Consider the following 26,131-nt stretch of genomic DNA (forward strand, 5'->3'; position numbering starts at 1 on the left):
AAGTAATTGGGAAAATGTACGAAGTCGCTCTAATCGAGCAGCAGTTCAAAGTAGCAGTGAGGTTACTGTATAGATTCAGGACTCCCGCACACATAGGCCTAGTTACTGTATAGTATATGCCTAGTAAAATAGAGGAACCCTAATGTAACAGAAGCCAAGCTATAAGTTTACAGATGTTGTATTTTTAATTGTTTGAGACACTATACAGTAGGCCTAGCTGCTTATTTATGATACCGTGTCATGTTTTACTTTGTTCATCACTTACTTTTGGTGGAAAAGGGTTAAATTTCATACTGCACAGAAACATAATTTTCCAATGTGAAATTACGTAGCACCATACATCTGCCTAAGTGCCTAATCTTTTTTTTTTTACAGAAAGTATTTGATGCTGTAGATCTGTACTATGGAAACTTGAACAGCAATCATATAGGCCTAATGGCGAGTGAAATTTGGCGAGTACATTTTAGTCACCGTCACCAAACTTATATTTGTCGATAATATAAAAAATATTTGTCGAGGCCTGAAAACCTTGAAAACATTTTTTTTTTTGGTGTATAGCCACGTACAGTAGACTGACCTGTGTTTATCATACCATAGTGTTATTGTATCAAAATGGTGGTTCGGGCCATTTCTATTGTAACAGCTAGTTCTGGTTATAATAACATTCTGGTTGTTTTACGATTTCATTCATTGGACTGAGACCACGTAGAGGTTAGCTTCAATTTTGATTTTCATGATATATCGACTTTTGATATTCATTGGCGGGGAGCGGATGTGGGGATCACACGTACCCACATCTACTCCGTACGTACGCCCCTGGGCTGCATGTGCACGATCATGATGGTATCATATTGTTTAGCAGCATAAACACTCTAAACTCGGAGCGTACACGCAGGTATACAGGCTTGCAGCAGAACAAATAGCGCAAGAATCGTTAAGCAAGCAGTCAACTTAGCTATTTGTTTGCAATTTGCAATTTGTTGGCCGTGGGTGTAAGTTTAATGGCCTTTGCCTTTGAAGGTAAATGTCAAAAGGGTCTTTTGTTCACAAAGTAAATATGATAATGCACACCCACAGTAGATCGCGATATACTGACAACAATATATATTACCAGTTAGCGAATTCAATTTGTTTTTGTCCCGTCTTGCTGGTATATACGATCTTCTGTGGCGACAAATGTGTGCAAGTATGATGCTTGTATAGACATTCTGTATGACACTACATAACTAGTATAGGCCTATATATATATATATATATATATATATATATATATATATATATATATATATATATATATATTCACATATATTTATTTACATATTGCCTATATATAAATAGACATATATCTATAGCCTATATATATTGTCTATACATATTGCCTATATATAGCCTATATATTTATTAAATATGCATACGTATATGGGGGAAGCTGCCAGAGTTTGTAGCAATCCGAAGACTTGTAAAAACACGGTACCTGCCTGCCTGCTCACCAACCCCCCCCCCCCCACCGCCCGCCCGCCCCGTTTAGTGTAACAAGGATTATGCATATAGGCTTCAACTTCAGTGGTGTAAGTTTTCCAGTACATGTTTTCGTGCATGTGCACCCAAAGGATATGAAAGGATAAAATATCCTCATTAAGTGGATCAATTAATTTGTGTAACCACGATACATTAAAGTGACGTAGGAAGCTTTAAGAGCAAAAGTCAAGGGTTTGGGGAGTCAGCCCCATATGAATTTTTGTACATGCTTTGGAAGCCCGGGTGGGACATTTCAACTTTTTATCTCAACAGTCGACTATTGATTTCGAACCCATCACATTTTCACAAATTGGCTAACTTTGTCTTAATTTTACACTTTACACAATTTTGTTTTGAAAATGTCAACATTTACATCGAAACTTCAAAGTCTTATCACAAAATTGCCAACTCTCTTATCTATACTCTTTATCATATATTGAAATTTTAATACTTTTATCACAGAATGTTTTTTTTTTTTTTTTTTCATACTAAGGTTTCAAAGTTGGCTCTCGACTTTATAGTTATTGCCTATAGACCTAAGTCGGTCGTCCTTACATAGGAATGTTGCATGTCATGACGAAATTTAAACATAATCTGTGAAAGTTCGGTGTCTCGTGGAGATGTTTACTTTCCATGTCAATTTTTTTTCTGCCAAAATCAAACGGATAACATGTAGCCATTATGACTAAAGTAACTCCGTGCCGAAACTGTGCGCTGCTAATTTGGCACTTAGAAGAACGACTTTTTGGCTAGATCTTCATAGCCTATATATAATCAACTCTGTAAGCCGTGAGCCAACGTTACTGAATCCATCATTGGGAAGTAACTTATTCCCATTTCATATTAATGAGTCATAAAATCGATCGTAAAGCCCTCATGTCCTATTTGCAGAAGCAACATCGCATACGCCACAATTTAGGTCGATTCATTGCTTGACGTCACTCGAAAGTATTACAAATAAGAACTGCCTATGATACGATTGTTGAAATGACCTTAGTGCAATGCAGTGGATTTTAATAATATCAATCCCATAATGCATTAGACGCCAAGAAATCGTACAAGTAAAGATGGCGCTGAAGGCGGTGGTCGAGCAACGTAAGTTTTACAATACTCTGCCAGGCAATATACCATTCATGACAGTTGAAAAATGAAATTTTACATCCCATGTTAATTGTGAAATTGAAACAGTTCTTCGTAAATCACTAGCCAGCTAGTTTTTAAGTTGGGAATAACGCAGTTATAGTTCGCAATTTGTGTATCGTACATGAGATATCGATCACAGTGCGTAATACTAATGGGCCTATGTATAGTACAACCGCTGTTAGGCCGATAATATACTATAGGATTGTTGTAAACCTAGGCCTTCTACAAGTTCTAGCTTCGTAACTTATGACCAAGCCTAACCTAAAGTTTGTCCCAGGAAAGTGATGCGCAGCCCTCACTTTAGGGATGTTAGGGCACTGGTTATCACACTTCACCATAAGATTGAGCTTTCTAGTTTAAGAACCGTGTGTCTATAGCTAAGTCATAGCAAAGTAACTTAGGTACATAGGCCTATAGACTATCTCTAGTCTAAGGCAGGGCCTATGTCGACATAGGCCTAGTGTTTCCCCTAACTTTGTATTAGTTACTACTGGTATTATGGGCGCACAAGTTAGGCTACTGGCTAGCTGCTCATGGTCTGCATTGCTAAACTTGTAGCATTGTGAGGTTGATGATGTGCTTCAGACTTTTAAGTTTATTAGTCATACTTTTGAGTTAATTATCCTAGGCCAGCTTAAGTTAGGCCATAAGTTAATTTGTGCATTGTGCATATACGACTAATGAGTGAAATACAACTGAAAATCCATGTGGTTGTTCTTTGAGGAGTTAAACATGGTCCCTGGACCTGTGGCATTGTATAACTTGGGGATATTCTTTCTTTCTTTATATAACACAAAACAGTTCAATTAATATTTAAGCAAACTAACTCAAAAATAATAAGTACACGATAGTGATGAAAAGTACTCCATAATGTTTCTTGCAGGTTAGATTAAATATTTAAACTTCCCAATGTTACTTTTGTATTCTTAGTTGTTAACATTTGTTACAGTTATAGTCGATTGTTGGAAAAGAACAGTACACACTAACCCACAAAGTGTGCAGTCTGCTAATAAACCAGTGTTGTTTTACAATGCAATCTGTCATATGAGGATTATGTATGTGTGTATCACAAAGAGCCTACTGTAAATCAGTAAAATGTTGTTCCCCCTTCTGTAACTACACTACAGACATAATAACCAGAAATCACTTCAGATCATTTAACTCTTCGGCTCAAGTTGTAGCCTGGATACTCTGCATTTGGAACATTCTTGATTTAATGCACAGTATTCTCTGAATGAGGTTTCAATATGTGCAGGTAACTCTGGGGGGGGGTAGCTTTTTGATGTGTCAGATGTCAAAAAAACTATGGAGGTTGCAGAGCCTTTGATGAATGATAATACTTGCACATGCATTTTAAATATTTGAGGAAGTATTAAAAGAAAGTTCCCTGTGATTATTTTGCAACGAGTTCCAGTTTCGCACAATTAGCATCATAATTAGCTATTCTCTGGTTCACAATTTGTGCTCTGGAGTGCAGAACTCCTTTAGAGTCCTGGTGGGTGCCAATGAGCTACAACTAATACAGTATAGGTATATTATGTAGTCATATAAATTAAAGTTAATTTAAGAATTTTCTGTCCCTTTTTTTTTCTAAGATCATTTTAATGCAAAAGTAATGAATAAGATAACATTTTGAAGTAAAATGTTAACATTTACTATGTGGATATCACTTACTATGATGCAGTTTATATTTGTGTTCAAAAGTTTTTTGCCCACATTCAGAAAGAAATCATCTCTCTCAATGTTTGCAACCTTCTCAACTTTTAAACAGTTTGGTCCAGTAATGGCAGGGATATTAAGAAATGCAAATTATATCCATTTTGATACTTCAAGGCTGACAATATTGGTTTCATTTTATGTTTCTGTTTTTTTTTATTTTTCCCCATTAAGGTATACTAAGGGATGTTCTTTACCCCTTGGCTGACAAAAAAAGTAGCAAATGGAGGGTGAGTAGCTTATTCTTCATTTTTTCTGTTCAGTGGTTAACTCTTTTAAAGACATTCGTATTATAAATGGGTCACAAACTCGCCATCGGCGAGCAGAAATTTAGCTTTGGCAAACGGAAAATGCAATACACTCGGCACTAGATTGCACAAAGCATTTTACAGGTTATCTCAGCATTATTGCAGGGTTTTCGTTAGTAGCCGGGACCCGGGTCAAATGACCTGCTTACTGCATGTACATGACCCGGCTACTTTGCAACGCTCAGTAAAAAAAAAAAAAAAAAAAAAAAAAAAAAAAATTAAATTTAAATTTAAATTTAAAAAAAAAATGACGAAAAAAATCGAGAGGAATAAATACCCACAACCAGGTCAAGTGTGATTGAAACTGTAACAGCAGTTAACTGTTGGTAAAAACTACAAGAAGTTGAACATTAGTAGTATGGTCGAGGAGATGAGGCCGAGGGGTGGGTGAGAGTAGAGGTAGGCAAAGGGCTTCTCTTGACATACAAATTGTTGCTCAACAGAGATAAAAGCTGAATAAAAAACAGAAGGTTCTATCACAGACCTAGTTGGGTATTTTTTGGCAGTAAAATCGTACTCACTTTGTAGGTACCGTAGACCTATGATGATTTTGTTATGATCGCACTTCATTTAATGCAGCAAGTGCGTCACACCCTTGCTAAGTTCGGTTCAGTGGCATAGCTACCTCCCTAGGCTCCATGACCCGAGTGTTAATAAAAAAAATCAGGAGAAAAAAAGAAAAATGGGACAGAAGAAAGGGGTGATTGGGAGGGGGCAATATCATTGACCAAACAACTGTATATTGCACCATTTTGCATCTAGAGACTTTTTAAATTGCAATTTTCCGGCAAAGGGGAGGGGGACTCCCTCCCCTTAGACCCCTCCCCCATGTCCGCATACAGACAGTCCCGCCTACTTTTCAACTTGACCCACCTACTTCATTTCTTAACAAAAACCCTGTATTATGAACGCAAGACTGCGTCTGGGACCCAATCTTTTAGCCAGTGGCTGCAGGCACAAACTTTTTTTTCAGGGGGGGGGGAACAAACCCCAAGTACACACACTCACAGCTAGGCCTATGCAAAACATTACAAAACACAATTTTGAATGAACATCTTTCTTTCTTTTGGAAAAAACTTCTCGAAAGAGCCAAAATTTCTTCCAACCCCAAAGTACAGAGTTAACAGCATTTCCATTACAGAGATTTTCATGCTAAATATAGTCAATGATACATTTCCAAATTTCCTGTGATCTGATTGGCAAAATAAATTTCCTGCTTTAAAATTTGACAGTAGTATACTACTTACAGCTTTCATCATTTGATTTTTTTCTTTTCGTGTGCACATTATAGACCTATCCCTATAGGCTTCCGTTGCGCACAAGTCATTATATTAACTAAGTACAGTGCGGTACTAGTAGAGTTATTTTAAAGTCTATGTTTTCATGGACTGTAGGGACGCATGTTTTGCTGAGCGCACTCAAGCATTTGCAAAGGAAACAACTTTTAAATTCCTGGTAACAGTACTTGGTCCTGTACATTCAAATTGGAATGGGTTACATTATTACACTTTAGTTGAGACTTAATGATTTTCCATGGAAAAACTGATTACACAGTAAAAAAGATAGAAAACCCATTAACATTGTGTTCACATTGCTTCTTCGCTTACCTGGTTCCTCGCAACTCACACTATGGTTATACTGTGTCTAAATTGCAGACATGCAGACTATATATTCATATGGAAATTAGTATTGAAGCCACACTATGCACCTTTACAGCACAGCCAAGGTGCAGTGTAAATTCCACAGATCTATCCATCCAACTGTACAATCAGTATGTGTTGACATGCAAAAGGGCTGATACAATGAGAGAGAAAAAAAGCTTAGTCATGTTGTCCTGTCCTGTGGTAAGTGCCAACTGTACATGTAAATTAGTATATATGTGGACTCTACTGTATGTCTAGATATATGCAGAGAATTACGTCCAGTCACCATAGTAACACATCTGTCCTATTTTTTGTCTCTAGGTGTTGGTGGTGGACAATCTCAGCATGAGAATAATTTCATCATGTTGCAAGATGAAGACCATCACAGAAGCCGGTATCACACGTAAGTCACGGAAGGGAGATATTAATTATGAAATGATAATTAACAGTAATTAACAAGACTGTACCACCCAAACCTAATTAAACACTCCACCCGTCCCTGACAATTAGTAGCATTCTGCAAGCAACCAAGGATTAACCATGTTCCAACACTCGTTTGTACAGTAATTTAGGAACAGCTCCATCTTTGACTGACTGACTTGCAAGTACTATACTGTAGGTATTTGTACTATAGGTATTTGTCAAATAGTGTGATGCAATAAAAGTCTCTACGTTACACTGTTTACTTTGGCCTGCAAACCCCTCCCCCAACCCCCCCCCCCCATCCTCCTTAACATAATTTGATACTTTACAATCATTGAGAACAACCGCATAAATTATTTTCTCGTATTCAGCCAAATTAAGAAGGCAAATATTTTGTGTAGTAGTATTGTCGGTGGATTACAGAATGTATATTCTTAATAGTATCTTGCTAAAGCAGAAATATTGTGGAAAGGATTAAACGGGAGAGAAAAGAGAAACAAACCATTGTTGACTGTTTAATTTGGAACAATGAACTCTAGGCAATTTAACCATCTTTTGACATATATATATTTGTGGTTTTATACTTTATTGTTGATTTTGTATGAAGGTCTAGTCTTCACCTGCTTCTTTGTACCTGAATGTAACCAGAGGTGTAAATGAGTTGTCCCTTGAAACACTAAATATCAAGAAACAAAATGACTCTAATCAGATATGTTCAGTTTGGATGTGAGTTGTTACAGCTGTGATGAGTGTATCATCTTACAATTTCTCTAATTTTCACTGTTTGCAACTTTGCATGTTTTTGCTTCTTTTGTTGGGTGGGGGTGAGGGGGATGGGTGGGCGCTTCAAAAGGACAAGAAAAGTATGCTACTGTAGTTGCAATTGAGATGTTCACCTTCAACATAATGTATCCGATTTGCCATGTGTCATATTTGTCATCATTATTAATATGACATATCTTTCTATTCAAGAAGTATCTACAGCAGGGGCTCCCTAACTGGGGTGCATGAACCCCCAGGGGTGCGTGACTCCATCCCAGGGGGTTCATAAGACGTTTCTGAAAGTCAAAACTAGAGTACTTTCTGTTGAACTAAAATCTGATATATCATATAATTTAGTAATGTACAAAAGTCGTACCTATCGACAAACTGTTTTCACTTTCCATAAGCATATGTTGCCAAAGTAGTATCTTACCGTGCATGTGATAAATTACTGAACTATGAACTTGATCTTTTACGAAGCACTGTTATGTGTATATAATAATGACTCAGATCGTGTCTCGAAAAAGTTGGGGGTTCGTGTACAACTCTGACATCCACAGGGGGTTCTTGGGGGGATAAAGTTAGGGAAACCCTGATATACAGTAAGTTCTTGTACCTTTAATCATAAGGAGAGTAAGGAGAAGCATTCACATGTAAAACTTTGATATGCTGATTGTTTGTCAGGACTCAAGCATAATATCAAGTAGTGTCTCAAGTAGGTTCCTTTGTATCTCCAAATCTATCAAAATAAAAAGGCCCACCCACGTACATGCAGGGCGTGGTGTCAGCACAGGCTGGTAAGCATAACCTAGCAGTGTACTGTATGTACTATATCAACTCAAATCATAATTTGGAGAGTTAATCTTCCCACTTTCTTTCTGTTATTTGATCAATTATATTACATGCCATACTGCCATAATCATGTTCATATCCAATCCACAACTTTATACTCCTGTATGTAGCCCTTCCATACTTCTTTTCCCGATACCCGATCTTCCTGACTTTTCTCTGTCTCATGAATGGACAAAAACGAGACAAGACTTCGTAGCTTAGTGACATTATTTCTTTTCTGGATTTGTTTTCATTCAGTGGTGGAGGATTTGATGAAGAAGAGAGAACCGTTGAGAAACGTCGAAGCTATTTATCTTATCCAACCGATTGAGAAGGTATGTCACGTCCCCGACTCCTGTGGCAGGGAAATGTTCGCTACCATCAGAAATAATGTCGATATGCACGTTTATTGACGGTTAAATTCAATGCCAACATTTTCTTTGTCGCACAATTTTAAATGTACTTGTTTTTAGTGCGAGACATAAATAGTTGCGTAATGCCGTCATTCCTGATGTGACTTTTTGGTGGACTATAAGAAAATGGATAACATTTCCATGCGACATTTCTCTTTCCTGTGACCATTCTACATTGTGCGATGGTACATACAGTAACTTTGCGATGTTTAAAGAGTACAAAGGTTCTTTTAATTTGCAATAGTATTGAAGATCTCTCTGATTTTGCTCTGTGGTCTAGGTTGTTCCTTCAAATACATCATTTATTAAATTAGTAACATAAAATTCTGCCATCATGAGGTACATTTATACTTGCAACTTAGGGCTCGAGTCAAAACTCCAAAAGCAAGGGAAAAAGTGCCCATACTTCTAGTTTTTACTATTTAAAAATTCTGGAAAATGAAGTTTTTCCTGAAAGTCCCTCGGAATATAAGATCGATTTGCCCTTGTTACACTGTAACAATTTTTAACTGTTTTAATTAAGGCTTTGGAGACTATTGTATTTAATAACGAAAGTGGTTACAATTTTGACTTTGAAACACAGTAACTAAACAGTGTCTATCAGGGACCATGCAACACAGTTAATGTAGTCTACCTTACCACCCAAAATGTTGCACAGTCAACTCAACTCAAAATTACAGGTTTAACAATCAATCATAATCATCACAGACAACAAACGACCAGAAACTGTCAACAAACCTTTCTTTACAGGTCATGCCCTTTTTGTTTGTATATATATATTGTATGTAGCTTACAGTACTGTACCTTGCTGTGTACAGTTACATCGTAGCGTACAGTACTGTACCTTGTTGTGTACAGTTTACATCGTAGCGTACAGTACTGTTCCTTGTTGTGTACAGTTTACATCGTAGCGTACAGTACTGTACCTTGTTGTGTACAGTTTACATTGTAGCGTACAGTACTGTACCTTGTTGTGTACAGTTTACATCGTAGCGTACAGTACTGTACCTTGTTGTGTACAGTTTACATCGTAGCGTACAGTACTGTACCTTGTTGTGTATAGTTTACATTGTAGCTTACAGTACTGTACCTTGCTGTGTACAGTTTACATCGTAGCTTACAGTACTGTACCTTGTTGTGTACAGTTTACATCGTAGCTTACAGTACTGTACCTTGTTGTGTACAGTTTACATCGTAGCGTACAGTACTGTACCGTGTTGTGTACAGTTTACATTGTAGCTTACAGTACTGTACCTTGTTGTGTACAGTTTACATCGTAGCTTACAGTACTGTACCGTGTTGTGTACAGTTTACATCGTAGCTTACAGTACTGTACCTTGTTGTGTACAGTTTACATCGTAGCTTACAGTACTGTACCTTGTTGTGTACAGTTTACATCGTAGCGTACAGTACTGTACCTTGTTGTGTACAGTTTACATTGTAGCGTACAGTACTGTACCTTGTTGTGTACAGTTTACATTGTAGCTTACAGTACTGTACCTTGTTGTGTACAGTTTACATCGTAGCTTACAGTACTGTACCTTGTTGTGTACAGTTTACATCGTAGCTTACAGTACTGTACCTTGTTGTGTACAGTTTACATTGTAGCTTACAGTACTGTACCTTGTTGTGTACAGTTTACATTGTAGCTTACAGTACTGTACCTTGTTGTGTACAGTTTTACATCGTAGCTTACAGTACTGTACTGTACCTTGTTGTGTACAGTTTACATTGTATCGTACAGTACTGTACCTTGTTGTGTACAGTTTACATTGTAGCTTACAGTACTGTACCTTGTTGTGTACAGTTTACATCGTAGCTTACAGCACTGTACCTTGTTGTGTACAGTTTACATTGTAGCGTACAGTACTGTACCTTGTTGTGTACAGTGGTCTCCAGGCTTGCGGTGCGGTGTGGTGTACACCGGTACAGTGTACAGTAAAATTCAGTGTTATATTTGACCTGTGGAATTTGTCTTGCTGTAGTTCTGCCTAAATAAATGTAGAATATCAAAATAAAATAAAACTGTTAGCAAACTGTTTATCCACTAGAGAGCCTGTGTAAGAGAATGTGTCAAAGTAAGTTGGCCTGACATTTCAGAGGCTAAATGACAAGTAGCAGTAACAGAAGGGACAAAAACACGCACAGAATACTGACAGGTTAATGAGCATGGAGCTATTAAATATGAGCTATTAAATAAATATAGAATAATAATTGTAATATGTATAATGGCCGGTATCCATGGAGAAGACTGGTCATGGCTCAGTGAATGTATTTAGGTTTTCTGCACAGATGCTTCTAAATGTTTTGAAGCTACTTCAAATTCAGAATGATGGCAGTATATTTATATATTTATATTTATATATTTTATTCTCTCGATTCTTGTCAACAGTCTGTGAACATATTAGTCAACGACTTTAAGGAGCCTCTAAACCCACAGTACAAGGTAGCCCATGTATTTTTCACGGGAGGTAAGAGTTGTTTCTCTACTTTATCGTCATAGTAAGTCCGCACAGACTTAACCGAAAAGGAAGTTCCGATATTAAACACAGTTGGGATGTGTTACTGTACAGTATGTACAGTATGTCGCTGCCCTCATGTTACCATTCTGTCCAGGTATGCAAGGAAGACACAAAAGGTACATTAACGAGCCTTCGTCTATTTTACAAAATTTGTGTAACATGTGAACGTGCAGACCAGCTCATTCTGATCAGCTGTTTAGCGAAATATGCAAGAGAGCTTTGAGGGCGTTGTGGTTAAGGGATTACAGGTTCCAGCCCTGGCCAGATCATTGCCTTGTGTCCTTTGGGCAAGGCACTTTATCTCCATTGCCTCTCTTCACGCAGGTGTATAAATGGGGACTTGCGAGGTAACTTGTAAATATAGTTGCATGCGCCCATTTCTGGCAGCACCCTATGGGAATTCCCCCTGGGGAAACGTGGTTGTGGTGCCCCAGGAGAGATTGATTGAATTGCGCTCACTTTGGTGTGTAGGTGTGACTAGTTACCAATGACCAAGGCTAATAGCGCCTTTGAACAATTTATGTTGACTTTGGCGTTATATAAATCTCTACTGATTGATTGATTGATTGCTGCCTCGATGTAAGTTTTCAATTTAATGTTTTTCCCTTTCCTTCCCCCTCGCTGGTTCAGCTTGCTCTGATCAGCTGTTTAGCGAGGTATGCAAGAGTGCTGCCTCCAAGTACATCAAGACGCTGAAAGAGATCAACATTGCATTCCTTCCATATGAGTCACAGGTAGGAAAACAGAATCTTGTATAATTAATTTTGGCATGTATTTGTCCCCCATATATGCTAGAAATTCCAATAAATGGTCACTTAATTCTCAAACATTTACTTGCCCCCCACCCCCCTCCCTCCCCACAGCCAGGAAACATTCAAACCAGTTAGAAGAGTACAACAGAAAGTCACCAGTTATTATGTGTTTAATTCCAGAGAATTTTTATATTCTCTTTTTAAATTTTGTGTTATAATCTCAGGTTTTTTTGTCCCTCTCTCTCTTTCTCTCTCTGCTCTCCCTCCTAGGTTTTCTCTCTGGATTCACCCGAAAGCTTCAACATTTTCTTCAGTGCATCTCGCACTCAGCAGAGGGCCGGCATGATAGAGCGTATCGCAGAGCAGATCGCCACAATATGTGCAACTCTTGGAGAGTATCCAGCCATTCGTTATCGAAGGTAACAAAAATACATTAAAACAAAAGAGGTACTGCATCATCCTTTTTGATTCAAGATGCTTTTGCAAATTAAATCTTGACGTACAAAGAGAATTAAAGGAATAAGTCAGTAAGGCAGCAACACAACAGACAGTAGTACCCCAAACAAGTTGTCTATGAAAACATTTTAAGTTAATAACTCCAGAGGGTGACACCACAGGGGAGGTAGGAAGGGGGGGGTACATATGAGACAATACCTGCGGTCTCCATCCAAGTACCAAATGTGGTTTTGTGTTGCAGATGAAAACTTTTTAATTTAATAACTTCAAGAGGTTGACACCACTGGGGAGGTTGGAAGGGGACAATATGAGACAGTACCTGCGGTCTACATCCATTTACCAAATGTGGTTTTGTGTTACAGATGAAATCTTTTTAATTTAATAACTTCAAGAGGGTGACACGACTGTTGAGGTAGGAAGGGGGAGGGGGGACATAATACAATACCTGCAGTCTCCATCCATTTAGCAAATGTGGTTTTGTGTTGCAGATGAAAAATTTTTAAGTTAATAACTTGAAGAGTGTGACACGACTTACTTGTAGTAAGACAATAATGTTTTGTTGTTGGTGAAGTTAACACTTGATGCCTCCATTTTGTTTTTTATCACCATCAGCGAATGCGACAAGAACCTGGAAGTCGCACAAGCAATTCAAAGCAAACTAGACGCATACAAAGCAGACGAACCCACAATGGGAGAGGTAAGATCCATTCTGCTGACATTGCAAAATATTCCTACATCAATGATGGCGGCATTCTAAATTTGGAGCCGCCACCTGATCAAGGTTCAAAGACACTAAGGGTTGTTGATAAATATGACATCGTTTAAAGCATCATTTTCACCATGTTTTGTATGTTATCGGGGAACCTTTGAAAAGCATGGAACCTTTTGGCTCGAGACAGATTTGCAGAGGTGACCTCATAAGTACAAATCGTGTGCTTTGCCAAATGAGGTGTCAAGTGCTTATGTCTGTGGCAATCTGTGTAATGACCGTTCCTTCGCTAGGGGCTGCCACCCTGCCACCCACTTATCTTGTTCAATGTGTGACCAGTGATCATTTCTCCCTACCCCTGCCCCAGTTCCATTCAGCACAACCTAGAAACCAGAAGGGAAGATAGTTTTAAAACTGACTGGGATATCATAGGAATTCAAACTGGTGACCTTATGGAAGTCCTGTGCTGTATCAATTCAGTTCTTAGTTGGTAGTAATCCTTAAATAGCCATTTCATTGAGTGGAAGGGGAGGGGGGGGCACGGAGGAAGGGGTGTGAGATGTCATTCATAATGATTCTTCTGTACTCTCCTTTCTGAATGCTGTGGAATTTTCAAAGGATTGCTCCGTGATGTCACCATCAGTCAGTATTAACTGCATTAACTGCATCAGAGAGTAATATCAAGGGATCGTTTCCTGTTTTGTCCGTAGGGTCCCGAGAAACATCGCTCACAATTGATTGTCATTGACCGTGGCTTTGATGTAGTTTCACCGCTGCTTCACGAGCTGACCTATCAGGCCATGGCTTACGATCTCCTCTCAATCGAGAACGATGTCTACCGGTACGAATCCGACAATACGGGACCGGAGACTGAAGTCCTGTTGGATGAGAACGACGAACTCTGGACATCACTCCGCCATCAACATATCGCACAAGTGTCAACGTATGTACTGTAATCTTTAGTAAAACAACTGTAGTGTATAAACGTAGTTCTCAAGTGTCAACGTGTGTACCGTAAACTTTAATAAACAACTGTAGTATATGAATGTAGTTCTCAAGTGTCAACGTATGTACTGTAATCTTAAGTAACAACTGTAGTGTAGACGTAGTTCTCAAGTGTCAACGTGTGTACCGTAAACTTTAATAAACAACTAGTATATGAACGTAGTTCTCAAGTGTCAACGTATGTACTGTAATCTTAAGTAACAACTGTAGTGTAGACGTAGTTCTCGAGTGTCAACGTGTGTACCGTAAACTTAAATAAACAACTAGTATATGAACGTAGTTCTCAAGTGTCAACATATGTACTGTAATCTTAAGTAACAACTGTAGTGTATGAGCGTAGTTCTCGAGTGTCAACGTGTGTATTGTAATCGTTAATAAACAACTAGTAGTATATGAACGTATCAGATTTTCTAGCTGTGACTTTCTAGCATATTTGTGGGCTATACCAATGACCGTATAAGACCAATGTTTCATTGTTAGTTTAAGTGGAAATCACAGCAAATGTTACTCTGCGTTGGAAAAGTGGATCAGATTTCTTATGCAAATAGGAATCACTTTGTAAGCTTCTTGTCCCTGTGATGATGTATTCTTGTTTTATTTTGTTACATACAGACAAATCACCAGCAAGCTGAAGAAATTTGCAAAAGAGAAGAAGATGGGTTCAGGTGATAAGGTTTGTACGAGCCTCAATAATTTCTTCGAGCACGCTTTTTATGCCGTATGGATATTTGTGTGAGTTTGTAGATGCTGTAAAAGGTGTTCATGCCTTTAGTTCCTACGTTTTTCATCAAAACTTTTACGTTTATCTACTTTCGTAATATTACTTTTTAACGTGTAGTTTATATGTGCAGCCAATTGCTGTGAAAGTGTTATATCCTTGTTTTTTATCCACCAGCGATTATAATAAAAAATAGTAAAATTGGGGGATTTTTTTGTGTCCCATCTCAAGGACCAAATTCACAGCACATCCTGAAAAAAAAGTGTGTTCTTTATAAATATTCACTTTTGGGATTTCACACAGTCATATATTTAGTTATGAACTATGAGCGTGAAAAAATGTCGCAACATGCCTATTGCTGTACTGATTTTTCCCCCCATATATTTGACCACTTTTGACCTACATTTTCATTTGTACATTTGCCCCTCTTTTTCTCAAGGATGTGCCAGTTTGCCAGACTTGGTAAAAAAGTTTGCCAAATTATCAGCAATAACATTTTTTTTTTTTTTGTGACCTTTTTTTTCTATTTCTTAACTGCAGGCAACAATGAGAGAACTCTCCATGATGATGAAGAGAATGCCACAGTATCAAAAAGTTCTTCGAGGGGTAAGTCAAGGGGGCAGGGGACCAAAAATTTGATCGATTTTCATTCCTTTACTGCTAGCTGAAAAATGATAACTGATTTGGGTTGTTGGCTCAAAGATTGGTAAAAATTGGTTTTTGAGAGAAAAACCAGTACTGAAGTATGCTATGACCACTCTGTGGAAATGGAATCTTTGGTTAACAATCAATTTGGTAGAACAGGATTCTCAATGGAGGTCTAGAACACTGACTTGGTGGAGCGCATAACCTAAGACATGGTTACCGTGCGGTCTGGAAAGTGAGAAAAGTCTGGTCCTTAGAAGAGGGGGAAAGAAAATATCTCTTTTCTAGGTGTTGTAAGGCCTTGAAAAGTGGGGGGAGGGGGTTGGGGGGTAAGCCCAAAATCCGTACATCTGAATGAAGTTTGGATGCTTATCAGAAGTTCTGTAAATAAAAAATTTCAAGGACCGTAACTTAAAACATCTACACAAGCGGTCAGCGAGCTTTGTTACGTAAAACTTTTTGGCATCTGGCCACAAACCCATTAGTCACCCCGTTTTCCCTTTCATTGCTGCAAAATCGATCTCGGCTTTGAAGATGCGATTCTGAGATTGGTAACACAGGGCCACCGTGTCCAACTTATCACGATACTGCTACTTAAGTTAAGTTAAACCGTACTTTCCGTTGTTGCCGACACGGTCTCTCGACCAACAAAGTCCCGATCAACACGTGGGCTCTTCTGTTTGTTAACTCCCGCAGTATTCAACTCAACTCCGTCTGGCGGAAGATTGCATGAAGCAGTTCCAGAATGGCGTGGACAAACTCTGCCAGGTGGAGCAGGACCTCGCTGTCGGTACGGACGCAGAGGGGGACAAAATCCGAGACCAGATGAGGAACATTGTACCCATCCTCCTCAACCAGAAAATATCACCCTACGATAAGATTCGTATCATCCTCCTCTACATAGTCGGAAGAAACGGTAGGCTTTACTGCATAGCAAATTTTTCTCATTTTGATAAAACAAATTGAAAAATGGAAAAAACAATGGGATCCTCAGTGAGAATATAAAACACACCCACCCCTGTGTTTGTATGTGACACCCTAGTTGTAAACACCATATCTCAAGATAGGGTAACCTCTGCAGTTCTCATATATGGCACATGGCTTCCACATAACGAGTACAAGAACCCTATTGTATAATATCCCACGATAGGTTACATCACAGCTCATATTTGGCATGTGTCTGTCTTATAGTGAGTACAAAAACCGTATTATTTTGGGTGGAAGTCAAAGGTGCCTGATAGATTACCCGAATGATAAATAAAGTTACTCCACAATTTGGTTAAACAAGACACAACGATATGGTCTGTTCTCGCTGGTCATGTGTGAGTTGTGGCTTCTATTTTGTCCAGGTAACCATAGATAGTAAGAGGATTCTGTTTCTTTCTTCCCATGAAGGTATTAGCGAAGAGAACTTGAGCAAGTTGATCCAACACGCCCAGATTCCGGAGCCAGAACGACCGATAGTGACCAATATGAAACTTCTCGGAGTCCAAATATTCCAAGATGTAAGTTAGATATGTTCCATTATAATTACTTTTTTGATTAGTAAACATTGACAACTGTTGAATAAAAAACTGAAAAAGTTGTTGCTTTGAGTTTGTCAGTTTGCTTTCTGTGCATGCAACACTGTGTCAGTTCAATATATCTCTCTTGGATTGAATCTCTTAAACAGCAAATAGATGTGTTTTTATGCTTGTTATGTCCACACCAGATTTGAAGCTCTCTTAATCCCCATGTGCATGAAGCATGTGCTCTTTGAAGAAGATAATGTTTCATATTTTTGTAACATCAATTTTTGAAACATCAATGACAATTCAGATCAGAGCCTTAGGAGTTCTAGTATACATCATAAAATTACTAAGAAGTAAAAAAAAAAGTTACTTTGAATTCATATGTATTGTACAAAATAGGTCATCATTTTACAACATCAGACATACCAATGATGTTTGATATGTTTGGCCCTAAAAAAAAAAAAATTAAACAGCAGAAAAACTACTAGAACATTAGAATTTGGTTATCAAATCATATTTTGAAGAAGAATATATTTCATAGTTTTTGTGAAATCTTATTTTGAAATTTCAATGACATATCCAGATGAGATCCAGATGTATACATAATAAATTACTAAGAAGTAAGTAAGAATTTAAAAACAAGGTGAATTTGAATTCATATGTACTGTACAGAGAGGTCATCAGTTTACAACATTATTTACATACCAATTATGTTTGATATGTTTGGTCTTAAAAAAAATAATAATATCAGACAAACTACTACAACATTGGATTTTGGTTTTCAAAGCCTGGAATTTAAAGCAAGTATTTATTCCTTTGTCCGTAGTCGAAGGCCAGGCGTCCCAGGCAGGTGGAACGTAAGGAGCGTATCACAGAAAACACATACCAGCTGTCAAGATGGACGCCAGTCATCAAAGATCTCATGGAAGTAAGTTTGATAAAAGATTAAGAAATATAAATTTACTTGCTTACCTGTCTCCCCACAACCTTACTACCCTCACTTACCAACTGTCAAGATGGACATTAGTACTGAAAGATCTCATGGAGGTGAGCTTGATAAGAGTTTAAGAATTTTTAAATTTACTTTGCTCCTCGCTTACCTGTCCACCCACGACTTAAGCACTCTCGTTTTACCATGCCTATAACGAACTGGTAACCTTTTAAAACTGTGTGCCCTTTAGTACTTGCCCCTCCGGTCAATGCCCTTCCTTCTCATTCTACCAATTAAAGTGACTACTTCGTTCGTTTCTTGTGTGGATTATTTCTCGACTTAATTCGAAACCAGTAAGATAAAACCGGTAAGATTTGAGAATAACTTCCTGAGTATTTTCATGTGCCTCCTGTTAGTTTACACATTTTGTTGATACCTTCTGTCACTTTTGTAAAAACACATATTATATATTGGATGAGTTTTTCATTGGTCCCTTCCCCCCCCCCTCCACCATTTTTTTTTCAGTATTGTCTGGCCTGAAATTTCACACTTTTAGCCACTGGTTTAAAAAAAAAAGTGCTTAGAATATGAAGCTGGCAAATATCAAGTTTCTACTGGCAAATTCCTGAAATGCAGCACACATTAGTTAACTTACAGGCTTAATTCTGGGCATCGAGCCGTTACATAAATGTTTCATTTACACCAGCGCCTGATTTATGTAAACTTTTTCTTACTCAGTGTACACTGCTGTGTACAGGCTGATGTTTGTGCTGGATAGAAATGTTTCATTTCCCCCCCCCCCCCCCCCCGTGTCTGATTTTAAGTAAACTTTTTGTGTGTCTGTCTGTCGATAGTACGCCATCAGCGACACCCTCGATGCCAAGCTGTACCCGTATCTGTCGGGCAGAACCAACTCTACTTCCTACGGAGGGGCTGCGGCAAGAAGGTGAGTCTTCGCTCTTAAATTGGGCAATGGTAACTTATTTCCAGATGTCAAGCTGTTTTAAAGAGCAAGTCTTAAACAAACAACAACATAAAAAAAATACATCATGATCATCAAAGTATGAAAGGTTTCCAAAATTTATCGACTGTGAAAGCTGACTGTCGGGTAAGCGCCATACAAAGTCATCATTGTATATATTTATTGAAAGGTCACTATTTCTTCTGTGCTTTAGGGGTTTGACTAAAGGAGTATAGGCTAGAAATGAAACATGTAGAATTTCCATCGGGAAATTTGTGTTTCAAATATGTGTGTATAGTTCTGAATTTGAAGAATGATGTAAAATGTGTCAAAAGAATGTTATTCTTTTTTATTTGTGAAAAGTGGCCGTACATCGGTTGGAGAATCCATCTATTCTATTTTCGAGGAGATTATTTTATTCGAAAGAAGCCGTTCGGTTTTTAAGGGAAGTGTTAAGAAACAGGCAGCCATATAATATTTTCAGGATTTGAAAGGATTTGAGCACTTTGAAGCTTAACACTAATTAAGAGAAAGGAGATATTGATACTGTCAGTTCAAGTGCTTTGAAAATGGGACAGAGAAGTACAAGTATTTAGAAAACTGTCCCCAAGCTGAGCTGTAGAAGACAGACCCAGTTTCTATCTTATAAGCAATAAATTTGAGCATGATAGACTCTATGCAAATGAACACATTTGCCCACATGTCTGGTAAGTTCTACATAGGACAGAATCTTTGCAGGGATGTGCCCGCACTGGGTGGCCTCGCCCAGCACTAAAAATTACCGCCCAGCACTGTCTTAAAAATTGTGAATCCCGCCCAGCACTATTATCATCTCAAATCCCGACATCCGTAACATTATATTCAACATAAATTGGGCCACATGTATCCTCGATTCCCCCCATTTGTCAAATTCACGTAAACACAGGTGCGGAGATATGGAGTAGGCGTGGCTTTAATCTGCAGCATGCAGTCTCAAACTACACTAGCTCTGTATACAACTTCAAAGATCGAAAAATGTCACCCCTCCCCTTAGACCCCTCCCCCAGGACAGTGATCAGTATACCCGGCACTCAGGAAATCCTGGGCACATCCCTGTCATTGTATACGTTAACGTTTACCGTTCTTCAATCTCAGTGCTCGGTATGGCCACTGGCACAAAGACAAGAATACCCTGGACAGGAAGAGTGGGCCTCGTCTCATCGTATTCGTACTGGGAGGGGTTAGCTACTCTGAGATGAGGGCTGCTGCAGAGGTCTCCAAGGAGAGCTCCAAGAAGAACTGGGAAGTTTACGTCGGTAGGTATTTACATTCTTGCTGTGTAAGGTGTGTGTGTATGTGGAGAAGTTGAGGTAGAGTGTTCAGTAGGACAGTAAATAATAGTTAGAGGTACATGGGTGGCTCTCTGGCACTAGTCGATGAAAGCAAGGTAGGCAGTGGGGGTGGGTTGAGGGAGGTGAGGGGGGGGTTGGAGATGTGAAAGTTTACGTCGGTAGGTATTTACATTCTTGCTGTGTGTAAGGTGTGTGTGTATGTGGAGAAGTTGAGGTAGAGTGTTCAGTAGGACAGTAAATAATAGTTAGAGGTACATGGGTGGCTCTCTGGTACTAGTGGATGAAAGCAAGGTAGGCAGGGGGGGAGTTGAGGGGGTGGGGAGTTGAGGGGTGGTTGGAAATGTGGACTTCTTAATGGGGATTTGCAGCTGTCAAGTAACTAACTTTAAACAGTACATGGGGTTAACAATAGATAGGTTCCCGTGTAGCATACTGTCTCATTTTCATGAAGTTGGGAGCAGTTATCCGAGATCCTCTCCTCTGACCTTCACATCCAAGTATGTTGTCATTACTTTCTTAAAAGGGTCTGTCGTGAAACAAATGACTTTGATAAATATATGAGACTAGCATTGGGTAGGCACTACCTAATTGCCTGGATTGGTACAAGGGGAAATTCACTCACAATATCTTTACAATATGCGAGGTCATTCCTTTCATTTGTGCATTGGGTAGGCACTTTCTACCATATTGCCTGGATTGATACAAGGGGAAAGTTACTCACTAGATCTCTACAATATGCACAGCCATTCCTTTCATTGGTGTTTCATTGTAACCTTTTACCTTTTCCTGCATCGTGAAGATGTCGAAGAGCGGATGCAAATCTCATGAAATCAAATAAATATGCATCTCTGAAGAAAACGAGATATCCGGTCTTTGCAACCTCGTTATAATTGGGAGTCACTGATGATTCTCTTGATTTTAAATACTGAAATTTAAGTAATTTTTGCAGGTTTCTAGGCATCTCCTGCTTCAATTTCATCTCACTGTCCTTCGTTCTGTCACCAATTTGACTCTTTTCTTTTTTGTTCTGTGGTCCAATTAAGTTGTCCGTCTACTTTAAATGTCGTCCTCCTCGGTCTGTTTTCGTTATTCTTTTCGTTTTTTTTTCCTTTGGAAATAATCAAAATCGAAATTTCAGGCTGTATAACTTAGATATGTATTCCAATACAGTAGATGAACAGTTTGTCAGTGGTTTGTCAGCGGTTTGTTCTCTCTTTAATTTTCAAGGCTCCACACACCTGTTGACGCCAGAGGCATTCCTGAGCGATGTTCGCGATCTGGAGAGTTAGACATCGGGGTGATATCTGGAGAGACCGAAGAAGGTATTAGGCTAATCCATTCCTCATAGTGATGATCATATGATGTTAATCCGTACACAATTGTTCATGGTTATACCGCTGTCAAGAAAAACTCCAACGAAAAAAACAAAAAAAATTATTTGTGTACCTTTTTCTTTGTACATTGTTTAACTTCCATATGCTTGTATATAAATCTATTTACAGATGTATTGTTTGTAATTTTAAATTTTGGAAAATGAAAAAAAGAGCCATTCTGAAATTTATGACAGAAAAATTGTAAAATTGGTCTGCATTTTCTATTTTATGGGTTTTCAAGAATGATGTCATTTGATGGATCAATGGCTCAGTTTAATAAGTAAATTGCATTTGGAAGTTAAGGTAGAAGGACCTATTACTGCACATGTGGCTGGTTTTTGTGTGCAAAAGGATAGACACTATGGGAGAGTTAAGGTGCCATTCAAATGTAAAGATCTTTTTTTCTGGAATTTTGCCGTAACTGGTCATTTTGCTGCGAAATATTGAATGGCTGAGATTTGCTAAGTGATCAGTTTTATCATTTGGCTGCAAATTGTTCAAATTTATCAATAATAATTTGGGCAGCTCACAATGTTGAATTCATCACTTTTATTTGGATTTTTCAGATTTTTTTTTTTCATTTTGTTGCAATTGTTAGTATATTAACTGCATGATTAATCAACTTCCTGAAAATCGCTGCTTTATTTACAAAACATCTTTACATTTGGATGGCACCTTAATGTTTCCATAAGATACAGGCAAATTTGAGGCTGAATTGTTAGATCTGTCCTCTGAAAAAAAGGGGGAAAAATAGTTTAGTGCATGTTTGTGCTGGTGACAATCTAAACTAAAATGGTATTTTTCTTGAGCCTTTTAGTAGATGACAGAGGCACCCACTAATGGACAGATAGATACATATTTTGTGGAATAAGAGATACATATTTTGTGAAAAAAAAGCACAAAGGGGTGGAATAATTTAACTAAGACAGGCAACGTGTGTGATTCTCTTTGGCAGGCACCTTTCATTCAAAATCTATCGCACACATGGTACTATATATCTCGATGATGAAAATAACTTTTAAGCGGAAGCAAACAATATGATGGCTTTAACATTTTATTTTCCTTAGAGAATCAGTTATCAGCAGTAATATGTTCTCCAGCTTAACTTCTCCTTATTTGCAATTTTCTTCTTAAACAAATAGGGACACACTGATTTTTATGTGAAGAAATTGATAAATGTTGCATTCTCTCTGAAGACCTGGTTTTAAGCAGTTTAAATGTCTTATATTAACTGGAAAATGTTACACAATGTAAATTCACAATTTGAGACAATTCTCTCTATACTGTACTTTCATGCCCTGCTTCAAAGCACTCATACTGACAGTATGAGTAGTATGAATGTCCTTGTTTCTGTCAGAATTTAAAGGTTAGGAACTGTTTGTACTGTCAGTATATGTCATGATATGACAGGACAGTATAAAGTGGTATTAGCACTTGGAAATTATACCAACTGGCTGGGTCAGCCAGTTGGGACAATATCCTAATGCTGTCTAAACAGCCTGTTTCCTAACCTGTCTAAACTCTACTCCAATATCATGCTCTCAAAGCACTGATATTGTCAGTACAAACAGTTCCTAACCTCGATCTGATAGAAACATGATATTCATACTGCTCGTACTGACAATACGAGTGCTCTGAAGCGGGACATAACACTACAGTATAGAAAAAATTGTCCGCAACAGGCTGGGTCAGTTGTGATGACTCATAAATAATCATGAAATTAGAAATGGGCATTTTTGTAGTTGTCAGACATTTTGTCAGCGTCACGGTAGCCTCTACAGATAAACAAAACAATGATGAGCGTCTTCATTTTCATTCTTTTACATTAAAGTCAGTGTGTCCTGTAAACATACCTAAAGGATTTACAGTGTTTGAATATGTTTGCTGCCGCCAATATATCGATCGAATGTAATTTAGCTGCACAAAACAGAATCAGTTCAAAGATTTGAATATTCATATTGTTGTAAATGATATTACAGGTAAAAGGTCTACAAGAAAGCATATTATGTCTAAAGGCTGCTGGTGTTGATATTTAGTGTATCATTTTAAGTAAAATGTAGGATAGAAAGCAGAAAAGGAGAAAAATATTAGGAAAAATTATTATAAAAAAAATTGGTTGTAAATAGTTAGTAATTTAGAGAAAACTGAAATTGATATTTAAGTTTGTCCCAGGTTTATCATTGGGTAAAAATTGAAAAGCAATACATTATATTTGTTTTCGTTGTCATTTAACAGATGTCTTTGTGGGGGAAGAAGCTTAAATGTGCCTGATATATGTGTTATAGAAATATAGCCTACAGACGAAGGAAATTAGAATAGGAGTAAGAGGTGGGGGGGGGGGGGCGTAAGTAGGTGTCACGGTTGAAGAAAAGGCCATGTTCGTGCTTTCAGATATACATGTGTGTCATGTTGTAGTTGCAGGTCAGGTAAACTGAGACAAACTTAAAATCGTGAATTACAATTGTACACGCTGTGAAAGCACTGTGAAAAAGCAGCTCGTTCCTTTGCACAATTGGTTGAGACCGAGTAGTCAAAGTTCCATTTTGCTAAAATATTACAGAGTTTCAGTATTTCACAAGCCATTTTAGTGTGCTTAGTTGGAAATAAAACTTTGCATGAAATCACATGGTTGATCTAGCATGCGTCGATTGATTTAGAATCCGAACATGAATGGCCTGCTTATGACTATGACATACGAAAGGTCAAGCAAGGGTTATTGTTTGTGTGCAAAGAAATGTCAAAGGTTTTCTGTATCAAATTTCATGTCTCGTATGAAATATCCAGTGTTGATTTACGCATTTTACGGGTGGGTTGTCGATCTTACAGTTGTTACTCTGTGACATGGCCTGTTTGACGAGTTCTAACTGAACGATTTAACGAGTGTGAACAATTCTTACTCCATAGTTTAATAATCTTTAGAAAAGAAATTGGTGTAAAGTCAGTTTCTTCGTAATGTAGATTTCCAGCACGAAATGGGCTTAATTTGATCATATTATATATCCTTGCAGCCCATTAAATTGTATGTGCTTTCATTTCTGAGAATTGACAAATTCATACTTTTGTCATTATTTTGGTTTTCATTTTATATATTTTATGAAAAAGAATGGCTTTTTGCGGAAAATAGAACGATCGAAACTGCATCATTAATAACATGTCAGCACATACAAGTATAAAACGACAACATTTCTTATACTATTAATCAAAAACATAGGGTTAGCGAGATATTTTGTGATAGTGCTTACAGCTTATGGTATATTGTTAGTGTCCATCAATTGTTGAAAACTTTTTAATAATCAAAGATTTGTTACAATAACTATATATATTTGCATGTGCAGAGGGTTCTTTTTTGTTAACGTTGTACATGGCCTGTGGCAGAGGTTACCGGTGGGGTTATGCTAATTTTAATATGGCAATAAGTGTTGGGAACAGGGGAGCATTAAGTGAGATTCACTTGTGTTTGTATATCAGTAGTTGACCGTGTAAACTTATCTTGAGAAGTGCGAATTGGTCTAGGTCTAAGAAATGTAAAAACATGTATTCATTTAGTGTTTCAACCCCAATCACTGCCTACTGTTGACATCTTATTCCCACTTTTTTTTTTTGGGGGGGGGGGGCCTTTTGCCTTTTGTTTTCCCTTTGAATGGCTGTCGAGGTAGTGTTTAGTATCATCCTTTCATATGATATCTTTAGGATCCTAAATCTGTTTCATATGTTATTTTTTAAAGCTGAGGACTTTTCTTCTCAAGATCTGTTTTGAATAAATGTCTTGGCTTATTTGAAAGCATCCCACCAAAGGTGCAGTTTCTTTTTAGAATCAATGATAACAGGGATATATCAGATTTTGATGATAGTCTGGTGCTACTGAGATGCCAATAGGTAACGACTACCTACCCTTCCCCCCAAACAAAAGGAAGAAGAAGAAGAAAGTAAAAACAAATAAGAAGAGCACAATTTAACGCATCAAATTCAGAATTAACCTCAGTTTGTCAGACATTTTTCATGTGTCACCAAAGAAATGTTACCCCTGGTATTACTAAATATGTTGAATTGATAATCATTGGGGCAAATGTTTTAAGGTTTCGACATTGCGCATTGTTATCAGTTTGCAGTTTACTTACTATATTGCTAGCTACCCACCCACCCACCCACCCCATATTCTACATCACCCTTTTCCCTCGCCCTACCAGTAGTTCAAATTGAGAAAAGTTGTATGGAAATTAATGTTTCTCGGAAGTAGAAGTATGCAAAAAATTTAGGTGATCATTTTGCTACATGTCAGAAAAACATATGATGCACGTAAAAGTGTTGATTGTTTTAAACTTGGATGGTAAGTAAATTTCTAAGTGTTGTTTTGATCCAATAATTGTGCAATATAGTAAATCATTTTAGGATATTGGTGATGCAGTAGGAATCGGAATAGAACATACAATAAGTACAATAAAAAAAAAAATACAATTGGT

General features: G+C 37.8%; 1 protein-coding gene across 1 annotated transcript; it reads left to right on the forward strand.

Annotated features, from left to right (window-relative positions):
• Positions 1-2,519: 2,519 nt before the first annotated feature.
• On the forward strand, positions 2,520-26,126 carry LOC139963477 (syntaxin-binding protein 1-like). Its single transcript, XM_071964284.1, has 17 exons — positions 2,520-2,613; positions 4,552-4,607; positions 6,650-6,731; positions 8,603-8,679; positions 11,150-11,228; positions 11,910-12,013; positions 12,302-12,450; positions 13,100-13,184; positions 13,907-14,139; positions 14,814-14,874; positions 15,460-15,525; positions 16,261-16,480; positions 16,960-17,069; positions 17,902-18,003; positions 18,861-18,952; positions 20,102-20,262; positions 21,526-26,126. Exons 1-17 carry the CDS (start codon positions 2,586-2,588, stop codon positions 21,585-21,587), a joined length of 1,767 nt encoding a protein of 588 aa, XP_071820385.1. The 5' UTR covers positions 2,520-2,585; the 3' UTR covers positions 21,588-26,126.
• Positions 26,127-26,131: the final 5 nt, after the last annotated feature.

Source organism: Apostichopus japonicus, chromosome 22 (genome assembly GCF_037975245.1).
Source record: "Apostichopus japonicus isolate 1M-3 chromosome 22, ASM3797524v1, whole genome shotgun sequence".
Taxonomy (NCBI): Eukaryota; Metazoa; Echinodermata; class Holothuroidea; order Aspidochirotida; family Stichopodidae; genus Apostichopus; species Apostichopus japonicus.